We start from the raw sequence: 13,637 nt of genomic DNA on the forward strand, positions 1-13,637 counted from the left end.
ATTGCTGCATTTTTTGATATATGTATGTAAGTGTATTCATATTAAGTGGGCTAATTTGCACCTCTGTGAAACATACACACTTACTGCAAAAAGGGTCATGGAGTGTCCTGTGTTAGGTCACAGTCTCTTTTGTTTATTGAATGTAACATTTAATTGACATGTGTATGTATGTATAGAGTTCGTATTGAACCCCTATACAAACAATATGTATCATAGTTTCAGGGTGTTCTAGTAAGATAGTAACTGCAAGTGTGATGATGGTGCTTTCCTCTCGCCTAAAATTAACAATTGCAGTCTTAGGACTTTTTGCGGGGGCGGGGAGAGGAAAAGAAGCAAACAGAGAACAGTTTCTCAGAAAGCTGATTTCAAAGTTACAATGAGGAAGGTAAATTGAGAAATATTTTCCATTCTTTTTTTAAAAAAACCACAATGCTCTCTGGAGCAAAACTTCATTTACTTTGGTGAGTTATACCTTTTCTGTAATTGGGCATATGGCCTAGAAAATAACATTATACAATGATGCAATTCTACAAATGTTATTCCTCCTTATACAAGAGAATAATGGCTTCTCGGGATTAGTTTGAAGGGTAATACCAATCTCATTGTTCTGAGTAATATGAGACAAGGATAAACATTTTACAAAGTTTGTTTTCTGCCCTAGATTTACCAGACCAATGTTCTCCTAACCCGTGTCACAGAGATGGTACTATAAAATGTGAAGATCTGAAAGGTGGATACCTTTGCCACTGTAAGAGCGGCTGGGGAGGCGAGACATGTGATAAAGGTAAGCCTAGGTCTGATCTGTTGGCATGTGTAGTTCTCAACTTACAACCACAATTGAACCCAAACTTTATGTCACTAAGCGAGTTAAGTGAGTTTTGACCCATTTTATGACCTTTGTTATCATATTTGTTAAGTGAATCACTGCAGTTGTTAAGTTAGTAACACAGTTGTTAAGTGAATCTGGCTTCCCCATTGATTTTGCGTGTCAAAGGTCGCAAAAGATGATCACATGAACCTGGGATATTGCAACCATCATAAATGTGAGTTGGTTGCCAAGCATCTAAATTTTGATCACATGACTATACTGCAACAATCATCAGTGGCAAAACAGTCATAAGCCACTTTTTTCAATGTCGTTATAATTTTGAATGGTCACTAAACAAACTTGTAAGTTGAGGACTACATGTACTAATATAATTCTGACTTTTAAATGAAGAAAAATATAGTGTTTACAAAATATGGATTTTTTTTTTTTACATTAATGTTTCAATCTTTGGAATCTCCAGATGGAGATTAACAGTTATTCTAGGAAATCTTACTCCTCATGACAAGAGAGGAAATAATTAGCAAATAGATCAATGAGCCCATTAAAATAGAATAGCCAAAGGCTTTATTGAAAGAGATTCTGCATAGCTTTTTGTTTCCTTCAGCCTAAAAACTTAATGCAGTATAGGAGAATGCTTGTGAATAACTGCATAAATAAGTAAATTTACACATTATAAATTGACTTGAAAATTAAACCAGAAATGATAAAATCTTGCATATACAACATGTGGAATTTAATGAAATGATACATATGAAGAGATGAATGTCTTGTCTTCTGCTGGAGTTTGTTTGGAAACTGAAACAATCTTTTCCCATTTCCAGATATTAATGAATGTGCAGATCACAATGGCGGATGTAAACAGATCTGTTACAACAAGCCAGGCAGCTATCACTGCTCATGTTACATTGGTTATGCTCTTATGAGTGACAATAAATCATGCGAAGGTAAGCTATGAAATAGAGAAGAATAATATGAAATCCACCTTTGGCATTTTGTTTTGAATCTAATTTGATCTATTCCAGTTCTTTTTTCCTGCTTCCTCTTTCTCCTTTTTGGTGTTGTTGCCAACCCTTAGTTTGCCAGTTCAAACACTGTGACAAGTCATGATTGCTGGATCTCTCTCTCTCTTGTTTATGAGAAGGTTACCGCACAAATTCTGTGAGTGAAAGCTACATACCTCTGCTGAGAATCCATTGTTCCATTATTATATTCATCATTCTTTCTTGATGAAAGAAAAAAATGGTATCTTGAGGACTAAAATGTTTATTGTGGATATGTTCTAAGTGAATTTATGAGCCAGCAATAAATTATTCTAATCCAAATAAAACTTATAAACCACATTAACCCTGAGCTACTTGCTATCTTTATTAGCATAAATAATTCCGAGGGCTAAACAGAGCAGTTGCTATTGCTTCTGACTTTCTCACAACTGCGGTTTAAGATTTCAATAGGAACAGCCAGGAATGCATGCCTAAGCATGTCTGCAGTCATACCACAGAACAATCCAACCCCATAGCAAAAGAGTGATTCACAAAGGATTGGCATATTATGCCAAAAATGCTCCAGCCAACTGGCTCCTTCTGGAGCTAAAAAGCAATATTTGGCAAAGTAGAATATAGCTTTTCTTAGTTTTATTAATTGCATTGTATTAGAGAATGACCTAGAGTATACAAGAAGTGGGCAGTCACCTGAGAAAAAAATAATCTCTAGAGACTTTACTCATCTCAGAAATGTTCTGATGACAAGTGGCCAATAACAATGGATATATTTTTCTGTAATTTAAATTATAGTACTTCAGCCTGTTGAACAGAATGTTAATGTTCTGCACACTGGAAGTCGCTAAAGAATAAAATGACAATAATGTTGCCTGGATAGAGATTGTGGAGGGAAGAAAGAGAAGGTTAAAGGAAGAAAAGAGCTGTACAGTAGCAGTAAACACTTCTTAACTGAAGCTGTTGCTGAGAAACCACATTCTGCAAAAGCTGAGACATGTGCTTGAGGCACCATTTTGTTTTGGGGCATCATTCCAGATTTTGGAGCTTGAAGTATTTGCAAGACACTTTGTGACTTTTTTGTTGTTTCACATTTCCTTTTGATCATGCCTCATAAGGACTATTTAATCAGCAAGTTAAGCAGACTTGGCTGGATAGTTCTAGGAAGGATTGCAACCTTACAGGTGGTGTCTACCTTTGGTTCCATGTAATCTTCATCAGTGTCACCTAGTGATAAATATCCCCTGTGAGACAATTTATTGCAATGTTTCTCAACCTAGCAGCTTTAAGATGAGTGGACTTCAACTCCCAGAATTCCTTAGCCAGTAATTGTATTTATTTTTATCCCACCTTTATTATTTTTACAAACAACTCAAAGTGATGAACATACTCAATACATATTTCTCCTTCTATTTTCCCCACAACAACCACCTTGTGAGGTGGATGGGGTGAGAGAGTCTCTGGCTCAAGGTCACTAGCTGGTTCTCATGTCTAAGTCAGAACTAGAATTCCCAGCCTCCTGCTTTCTAGCCTGGTTCCTTTAGTTCAAATTACCTCTCAGTAATGTTGAAATCTGTACATTTTAAAGTTGCCAAGATTGAGAAACACTGGCTTATTGAAAAAGTAATAACTCAACCATAGGCATTCCTGGAAGATACAGATTATTTACATCTATTTTAGTTTTGCTTTACAATGAGACGCAGCAGGTCAACATTTTAAAAATAAAACAAACAAATAGGAATTTCTCATAATGTCAGCTAGCATAACTGCAATTCCAATACAGCTGGAAAATGCCTAGATGGGGAGGGAGGTATAAATGTATTTTATAACTCATTTGTGGAAAAGCAGCTGACAAAGGAGATTAAAATGGGCAAACAGTATGAGTAGATAAAGAGTTAGGCATTATGGTTGTGCAACACTTTGAAAACAGTTTAGAAAATGTTCCTCACAACTTGTGGGACATTAACATACTAGTATCTGGCTGTAACTCACAAAAGTAGCCAAGTCCTTTACTGGAATCATGCATAAAGTTCCTATGGTTGTATCCTCATTCCTCAAATTACCTTTTATTAATTCTGAAGTCTGGGTCCTCATTTTACCAATCTTGGAAGGATGAAAGTGTGAGTCAATCTTGAGCTGATCAGGATCGAATTCCTGGCATTGGGAAGAATTAGCCTGAAATGCAGCATCCTAGCCACCATGGCTCAATGTGTGGTAAAGCAAGAAAAATAGGATGAAGAATGAAAAATTGTAAAGGAATACGAGCTGAATGTAAAACTGAATGATGAGTATAAAAAGAAGTAAAAAGAGGCATAGGTAGTCTTTGACTTATGGCCACTATTGAGCCCAAAATTTTCATTGCTAAGCAAGGCAGTTGTTGACTTTGCCCCACCTTACAACTTTTTTGCTATAGTTGTTAAGTAAATAAGTGCAGTTATTAAGTTAGTCCTGCAGTTGTTAAGCAAATTTGACTTGCCCCACTGACTTTTCTTGTTGAAAGCCCACCAGGAAGGTTACAAATAATGATCATATGACCCTGTGACAGTGCAACTGTCATAAAACCTTCAAGCACCTGAATTTTAATCAGATGATTATGGGGGGTCACATTTAGGCAAGAGTCATACTTGTGAAAACTGGTCATAAGTCCTTTTTTTCAATGCTATTGTAACTTTGAACAATCACTAAAGGAATAGTTGTAAGTCGAGGACCACCTGTATGAGTACGTAGTTTGTCATAGAGTGAGAATGAATGAAAATCAGAATTCCTCAACCAGTAGATGAAGGCAGAGTGAACGAATGGGTCAAAAGGAAAGTGAAGGCCGAGAAAGTCACTGTAAGATAACGTTGATGACATCCTCAGAACATAGTTTAAGAAAACAAAGGCAGCATGTGAAGCAGAGGACAAATCTGTCAGAAGCAAAGAGAATATGGAATGATGTTGGTATAAACTAGTGCCGATTATATTTCTTCTCTTTTTCTTTTCTGATGCCTTTAATTTCTTTTGGTTTACTCCTTTTCTATGCTGTGCATAACATTGCTTAACCTAAAAGAGAATGGCGTGGTGGGTATGTATGGATGCAGCTATACTATTCTGCATGAAATTTGCTATGTACAGACTAGTTGCTGAAAAATGGGTGGTGCTACATGCTACTATCTACACTGCAAGATTTGATTGTGTATCTCCATTCATTACATTAGACGCCTCATTTTCATAATGCAGAAACAAATTCAAATGTGCATGTAAACATGATCGATACAGCCTGTTCCATTAAGGGAATTATGTACAAAACAGAAGCTTTTCCCAGCCAAACAGCTGGTAATTTCCTATCCTGTGATCTTTTTTGTCTCAAAACCCTGACCCTCTTCTGACATTGCTATCACACTTTTTCCTGTGATTCTCCTCCTCCTCTGTTCCCATCCCCAGAGTTCTCATTTTTAAGAACTTTACAGCATTTACCCAGAAGTGCTGTATATTTTGCAGAATACCAGCCTTTTGTTTCTGGGGAGGCTGAAGTCATTTCCTGATTCCATTATGTAGTTATAACAATAGAAAGAGAATGAGTTAGGCCTGTGAAACATTGTTGATAGTCTAACCATTATTGTTGATCACCTTTTTTTTTTTTTTGCTCTTTTTCAGATATTGATGAATGTGCTGTAACAGCAGGGATCTGTGGAGAAGCTCAATGTAAAAATTTAGTAAAGTCTTACACATGTGTTTGTGATACTGGTTACACTTACGATGAGGTCACAAAGACCTGCAAAGGTTAGTAGTAGGTAGAATTAAATATCATCATGAGAATTCTTATCTTTGATGTATGATGTTGCCTTCCCACTTTGCTGTTAATTTTCTATATACCTCTAGATGGCAAGCGGGTGTTGAAAAAATAAGCAGATCTATTGAATCAGATTTGATGCTTTGAATCAGGGGAGTCAAACTCAAGAGGGTGGATGCATCACACACTGGCCACCCCCACTCCCAGTTTAGCAAAGGGGAAAAACGTTGCAATAAGTCATGTGACGACATGACAGTGTGAGTTTGACACCCCTGCTTAAGACTAAAGCATTATGGTGAATGTTTTTAGAAGAATAATTTTTAAAAAGCACAATAAATGTGTTGTCTAGCATTGATGATGTTACCCAGTTTGGGTAATAAAATGTCTGTGGGAAAACAACAAACCTCATAGAGGACCAAATGGAACCCCTCAATTCAATCCTAAATTACCGATATTCTCCTTTAAATATATTGTCATCCCATTTATTTAAAAAAAATCATCCGATGACTAAAAATTCAATCCAGATTTATACTCAAATTTTCTGCAAATCCCTATTTTCTTTTTCATTTGCTTTTGGATGCCCCACGTTGAGAGAGCCCTTCCAGAAATGGAATGCAATGCCAAACTAAGTTCTGCAGAAAGAACAACATGTTGTATTTTTCTTCAAGGTTGCTACAATTGTTTTAAAAATACATTTAAGGCAAACACAACAACTTCATTTTCTGCTTTTCTTTTTATTGGTGTTGTATAGATGTGGATGAATGTGAACAGAACTTATGTGAGCAAACATGTGTTAATTCACAAGGAAGCTATACTTGCCACTGCAATGGAAAAGGTGGAGTTAAACTCTCCAGTGACATGAATACTTGTGAGGTAATGTTTTAATACTTCCGCTCTGCAGGCAGAAATACACAAATGGAATCTCACATTTATGAGATAGCAGTATACAAAGTGAACAGTTTAACTCATTCCCTTCACCTCAGGCTAGAGAAGAACATTTCAAAACACTATGTTTATATAATAATACAAATTATAAGACAAAAGAGAGAGTGTTGCCTATCATGAATAGGGAAGATGCATACTTAAAACTCTGGTTCTTGGTTTCATTCATGCAGCATGTGTTGCCTGTTTTCTAACCAAACGAAATTTCAGATAACTTACAGGTTGTCTTTGACTTACAAAAGGTTGTTTAAATGCTGTTCAAAAATACCACAGCCTTGAAAAGGATGCTTTATAGCCTATAAAGCCCTTCTAGATGTTGTAAAACGCTGTTCCCCTCCTCCCCGTCACATGATTACATTGGCAACCATCTCATATTTATGGTTGATTGTGAGTGTCCCATGATTATGTAGGGAGGATTTAGGAACACATCTCAAATCCTGAAGATTCACTAGGGCTAGAAAGCTAGTGAACACCAGCATTCTGAAGGCTAGAAAGATTTGAATCTTCGAATGTGAATGCTGTCACATTTGTTTGGAAAATCCCTTCTTCAAATTGAGCAGTTTGGAGAAGTAGTCTTCCAACAAGCGAGAGAATGGGTCCCACTTACTGGGTGGTGCAAGGTGGTTTCAAAAAAGGCTGCACCTTCATATCAACTGGTTGCGCCTACAGCTGCAGAAAAAGGCAATTTAATGACCCACACAATCACTTAACAATGGCAACCGGGAGAACTGGGATTGTAATCATTGAGTGAAACGATCACAAGGTGTCTCATTTGAATCTCTGTTCAATGGCTGAGATTCCAATTTCAATTGTGGTTGTAAGTCCAGGATTACCTACACACAGTTGCTCTCAGTCATCAGATTTGTTTCTTGCCCATTACACTAGACTAGTGTCTTCTGATTAACAATAGCTCTCTGGGTCTTTCGCTCCAAAGTTTTCTGCCTGACACTATTCAGCCTTTTTCACCAGAGATCCATTAAGTGGGCTTATTTTATGGTCTTTTACATCAGAAAGATATGTTATATGACTGAACAAAATAGGTAGTCCTTGGTTTACAACTGCTCATTCAGCAACTATTCAAACTTGCAGTAGTGCTGGATGAGTAATACTTACTTCTGGTCACTGTAGTGACTTTGTGGTTGCCATTTGTGACTTTTTTCCCGAGGTGCCACAAGAGAATTAATGGGGCAGCAGGCAGGGGGTTTGCAAATGACCAAGGGACATTCTTGCTTAATAATGCATAATGATTTCGCTTAACAATGGCAACCAGAAATGCCATCACTAAGTGGCGTGATCATGTGACATCTAAGTAGAGAAAAGATGGCTCTTTGATGGGGGTGTTCATATGATGTTTGGGACACATCACATAGCAAAATGGGGCTGTGAAATCTACAGCTAAGGATGCCCCGATTTACTGTATCTGCTTTCCAGGACAGTACAAAATCACTGAATGATCTAAATATAATTCTTACAAACACACACACACACACACACATCTTTGTAACTGTTGACCTCAATCTAAGCAGAGTGTTTTGAAATAAAAAATTCTCCCTCCCTCCTCCAGGATATTTTACCTTGTGTACCATTTGCTACTGAAAAAAGTATTAAATCCCTCTATCTTGGAAGATTTTTTAGTGTGACACCTGCCATCAAGGCATTCTTTAAGAGGACACAACCCACAAGGTGAGAATTTTAAAAGCAATTTAAATAATAACTATTTTTCCTCTTAAAGGCAATGGATTTACCTTTCTTTGCCATAAAGGTGTGTCATCCTGGACTGGAATTCTAAGACTTACGTAGCACCAATTGCCTAGTGACGTTAAGTTCTGAATAACAGTTTAAATTGTGCTCTTATTTTATGTCACTGGAGTCCTTACAGGAGTTCTTATATTTGCCAAGATGGGTAGCCTTTGGGCTGGAGTCCATTTGTGGTATGAGATCTCTCCACAGTAGCTGGGATTCATATTTGGGGATTTGGGATTTTAAGGGCCATAGTAGGTATTCTCCACTTAGATCTTCCTGCATATCTTGAACTTCTCCCAGATAAGGAGCTTTCTGTTTTGGGGCAGGGATTGAAGGGTTAAAATACTGATTCTGTCTCTTATGTATGGGCACTAACTTTGCTTGTTGATGGCATAAAACATTATACATCTTTGAACATCAACATTGTCCTTTGTAGGTTCCAGGTACTTCTTTTATATTTTCCTTTGTGTATATCAGAATCTAACTATATGAAACTAACAAATACCAGAAGACCTCTTTCCAAACTCTTTCTGTATGCAACACACATGACAGATAAGGGGGGGATACAATGCAATGCATATGGCTTGGTCTGATGTTGTACACACCATTACCTATATCAGTGGCTTGCAATCCACCGAGTACAGTTCTTATGAGGGGGGAACAAGAGTAGGTTACCACATGATTGGAAACCTTATAGTGCATGGTCAGCAATATTTGTGCAAGCTTCTTTTTTGAAGGTTTCCTACAGCAAAAAGTCATTGAAGAAATGGGAGCAGGGATATGAATATTTGGGTGGCAGAAGCAACAGGGCAGCTTGCTTGTCCACATATGGTTATAGTTCTTGACACATTACTGTACTATTAACACATTAACTCTACTATCACAGCAATGATAGTACAGTGGTGCAGAAGAATTGTTTGCAGACTCGGGGGAAGTTGGAAACTCTTATCTCCATTTTCAATTATCTAGCTTGCCTTCCAGGCCAACAACTTTCCCAAGAGAATGCAACAATGTGTTGCTCATTTTCTTGTTTCTTGTTTTCTTATTTCTTCAAATCAGAGGTAGTATTCAGCAGGTTCTGACCAGTTCTGGAGAACCAGTAGCGGAAATTTTGAGTAGTTTGGAGAACCAGCAAATACTACCTCTGACTGGAGATTTTACAGTATCTTCCTCTGCCACACCCACCAAGCCACGCCCACAGAACTGCTAGTAAAAACGTTTGAATCCCACCACTGCTTCAAATGCTAGCTTAGCAGTCAGTGAATTCTAAGTTTGGGATCATCTAGAACAGGGGTCTCCAACCTTGGCAACTTTAGGACTTGTGCACTTCAACTCCCAGGATTCTGGGTTTGGGTTAGGGTTAGGGGAGTTGAAGTCCACAAGTCTTAAAGTTGCCAAGGTTGGAGACCCCTGATCTAGAACAGTGATGGCTAACCTTTCGGCACTCAGTGCCCAAAGCATGCAAGCGCATCCCCAAAATGCACCCCACGGGAGGCATGTGCGCACATGCGGAGCTGAGCTGGAGGGATGGCTTGTGTGCCGACAGGGCTCTGCATGCCACATCTAAGGAAAAGTAGTCCTTGACTTACAGCCACCATTGAGCCCAAAATTTCTGTGGCTGATAAAAGACTATTGTTAAGTAAGGTTTTCTCCCATTTTGCGACCTTTGTGGCCAGAGTTGTTAAATGAATCACTTTAATTAGTAATATGATTGTTAAGTGAATCTGGCTTCCCTATTGAGTTTGGTAGTCAGAAGACCACAAAAGATGAACATAGGACCCCAGGACATTGCAATTGTCCTAAATATGAACCAGTTGCCAAGCATTCAAATTTTGATCATGTGACCATGGAAGTGTTCCAATGGTCATAAGTGAGGAAAATGATCATAAGTGCCATTGCAATGTCAAAAAGCCACTGCAAAATGGTTTTAAGTGGAGGACTATCTGTACTATAAACTATGGAGATGAAAAAAATGACCAAGTATACCTTACTGTAGGACAGTGATGGCTAACCTTTTCCACGTTGCATGACAAAAGTGTGATCCGTGCGCTTGCTCGTGTGCCGGCACCTATGATGCAATGCAATTCCCCTGCCCCCCTGCGCATGTGCCGCCCTGTGTGCGCACCATGCACCTCTGTGCATGTGCGTGACCATGCCGCATGCCTCTGCGCATGCATGTGCATCTCCCATGCACGTTTCCCCCCCCCTTGCACATGTGTGGCAGATACTTGACAATCAGCTGGCTGGTGGGTGTGCGCATGCACAGTGGGGCTCTTCCGAGTGACATCTCGTGTGCCGGCAGAAGTGGCTCTGCATGCTACTGGTTCACCCTCATGGCTGTAGGAGAAGGAATAGCAGAGCCAGGGTGGGGTGAAAAGAGAGATCAGCCTAGAATCGCTACATGGCCACAGATGGAGCTAAGTCCAACACCCCTGGGCTGCCGTTGACCTTTATCTAACTCTGAGCAGGTGCTGACCTTAGTTGAGAAGAAGCATAGGCTTTTAGCAATAAATCAGTTTAATTCAAACATCACATGTGGACATGTTACTTCGTGCCTGATAATCCCAATCCCAATCCTGAGCTTTTGTACTTGCTGACTTTGAATGTAAATGCCCAATGCTGGGGTTTGCCTGATGTACTATCATCCCCCAATGATTCTGTGGCTGGTAGTGTTTTTTTTTAAATCAGATGGGGGTAGTTTGAAAGTATAAGTGTCTGGAAAATAGACTGTATTCCCTCCTTAACTCTTTTTTTCCCTCCTTATTCTTATGTGTCCAGATTTACAGCTGAATTTGATTTTAGAACCTTTGATCCTGAAGGTTTGCTTTTTTTTGCTGGAGGCCATCACGACAAAACCTGGATAGTTTTGGCTTTGCGCAATGGACGGTTGGAGCTGCAACTCAAGTACAATGGAGTCGGCCGGGTGACCAGCACTGGCCCAATCATCAACCATGGCATGTGGCAGACAGTGGGTATAGTACAGGCTGCCATTTTCATGCCTTTACGTCTCTTTTGCTAGACAAGGTTCATTGGTTGTAGTTGGGCGGTAAACTTTATGCTGTATTGCTGGACTTTTGACTGCTTTTATTACTATGCTAGATTTTTTTTTAAATATGCTGGTTGGAACTTTTATCCTGTTGGCAATTTTATTTGTGATTTTAAATTGTGCATCACTTGGAGTGATGTGTAAATATTTTTAAATAAATAGTACAATGACCTGCACATTGCCCATAGTAAAAATTAGAATTCTTTATATATCATAAAATAGAATGTTAGTTTTTGATGCTGAAATACATAATACTTTATTTTTTTTTGCAATTTTGTGACATTAGCTAACTTTTGCCTATGCAGCCGTCTTTAGAATTGCAGGTAAATGCTGAGGCAGGGTAGAAAGATGTAAACATTGCCAAGTATCAATTCCATTATACTGTCATAAATCCTTTTTAGCTTGTGGATTTTAAACATGTGGAAAGGGGAAAGCCAGTATCAGTTTAGTCAAACAATCAATTTACTTGCAAGATGGTGTATATGCTTTCCTACATAAAATAAATAGCTACGATACTGTTATCAAAGATAACATACCAAAGTCAAACCATATGAATAATTGTAAGAGTTAAAATCCAGTTTAATTGTTCCTATGTGGAAGAGCGGGAAAAGTGTACATTGATTTGAAATACTAATTTCCAACTAAGACGATAATAAGAGTAGTCTTGCAATTGTAGATACATCTGGAAGATATTGATTACGCAACTGGAATTTGAGGCTGAGCTTGCTTTTCTTGGCTTGATGGATGACTTATGTCGGGGATCCAGGAATGCACCCACCTAGTTCTCTTGGATTCTCTGGAAGCTTTTAATTCCCGCTAGGATTGAATTTAATAGTAATAGTGTTTGCTCTTGCCAGGACATCTTCAGAAAATGATTTGGAAGACTACTGCCTATGATGACATATATCACTGTACAATTTAGAGTGGGTTTTAATTGTAATCTAACATAAAACATTTTATTCCCTTGTCTGTGTTTGAGCCTGATAATGGGCTGGATGAGAGTGGATAAACTGAAATTAGATTCATGCAAAATGGAGACTCCTTTGATTGATAGGCATTCAGATATACTCTCTTGTAGATAAAATTAAAAAGTTATCCAAAAGAGCTGAGGTGGAAAAACTGAAAGCCTCTTGATCTCTAGCTGCTTGTGGAATTTCAGATGATAAGGAATTCACCAATTTATGCAAAATCGTGGATAATAAGAGCTACTTGTACATATTTCAAAGTTAATTTATTTCCATCTGTGTGTATACGCACAGTCTTAACCTCCCATCCACCCATGGAAAAGATGAAAGAAGGGAGAACTTTTAAAAATCTACAAAGGCACCATTCTGTCTGCAGTCCTTGGTTTATTATTTTCTGTACAACAGCTCCTTATCAGCCATTCTCCTAGTTTTCAGATAATTATTTGGTGGAAGATGTGGCTTGGGATAAATCTGGTAAATAAATAGTCAATTTATAGTTAAATGTTAAATCCCACCAGTTCTATTTATGATTGGAACATGAGAGAACATGCATACTGATCATATATTTTGTCTTGTAATTGTTAGCAAATACATGTATGCAAAATATTATGAGACTTTCAATTTTAATGTGTGGAATCTCACTTGAAATGATTCATAGGAACTGCTTTGTTGAGATAAGTCAGCTTGCCCCTTTGTTCCTAGCTTCACTTCTGAAGTTGCAATGTTGTCCTACTGAATGAGAAAATCAAAGCTATTGTATTTCTAAAGACAAGACTAATTCATAGCCACCATATGATTTGAATATAGCTCATTGAATAATATTTTTTATGTGAAGATGATATGCTTTTTCATATTTCTCTCCTGATCCCTTTGTGATTTTTTTTTCTGTCAGATATCAGTTGAAGAATTGGAAAGAAGTTTAGTTATAAAAGTCAATAAGGATGCAGTTATGAGGATAGCTGTCTCAGGCAATTTGTTTACTCAAGACAGAGGACTTTATCTTCTAAATCTAACAGTTGGAGGACTTCCTTTCAAGACCCATAATCTTATCCATTCTGTAAGTAAGACTGTTCATTGCATTATAGATTATATCTTAATACATTATATCTATTTTATAATCTATGGTAAAGCTAGACAACTGATGGAAAAGGGGATAGAGCCATCTTGTATTCAAAGTAAGATAAAATAATACAATAAAGTAGTAATAATAATAATAATAATAATAATAATAATAATAATAATAATAATGTAAGATAAAATAATTTGTCAATGAGGAAAAAAATATAATATATATTTTTTTAAAAGCCTCATGTCAGATCACTTTTGACCACAAGGGTAAATTTGTGCA

The 13,637-nt window shown here is 37.8% G+C and overlaps 1 protein-coding gene across 1 annotated transcript in view; it reads left to right on the forward strand.

Moving 5' to 3' along the window:
* The window catches only part of GAS6 (growth arrest specific 6), a 42,145-nt gene that overhangs the window by 20,165 nt on the left and 8,343 nt on the right, over positions 1 to 13,637 (forward strand). The window contains exons 5-11 of the mRNA XM_026707397.2: positions 662 to 784; positions 1,651 to 1,773; positions 5,458 to 5,583; positions 6,345 to 6,466; positions 8,100 to 8,218; positions 11,057 to 11,246; positions 13,182 to 13,346. Coding sequence (XP_026563182.1) covers positions 662 to 784; positions 1,651 to 1,773; positions 5,458 to 5,583; positions 6,345 to 6,466; positions 8,100 to 8,218; positions 11,057 to 11,246; positions 13,182 to 13,346 — 968 coding nt within the window. The remainder of the gene's footprint in view (positions 1 to 661; positions 785 to 1,650; positions 1,774 to 5,457; positions 5,584 to 6,344; positions 6,467 to 8,099; positions 8,219 to 11,056; positions 11,247 to 13,181; positions 13,347 to 13,637) is intronic.

The sequence above is a fragment of the Pseudonaja textilis genome, chromosome 8 (assembly GCF_049901715.1).
Source record: "Pseudonaja textilis isolate UNSWEBS1 chromosome 8, rPseTex1.2, whole genome shotgun sequence".
In the NCBI taxonomy this organism is placed as follows: domain Eukaryota; kingdom Metazoa; phylum Chordata; class Lepidosauria; order Squamata; family Elapidae; genus Pseudonaja; species Pseudonaja textilis.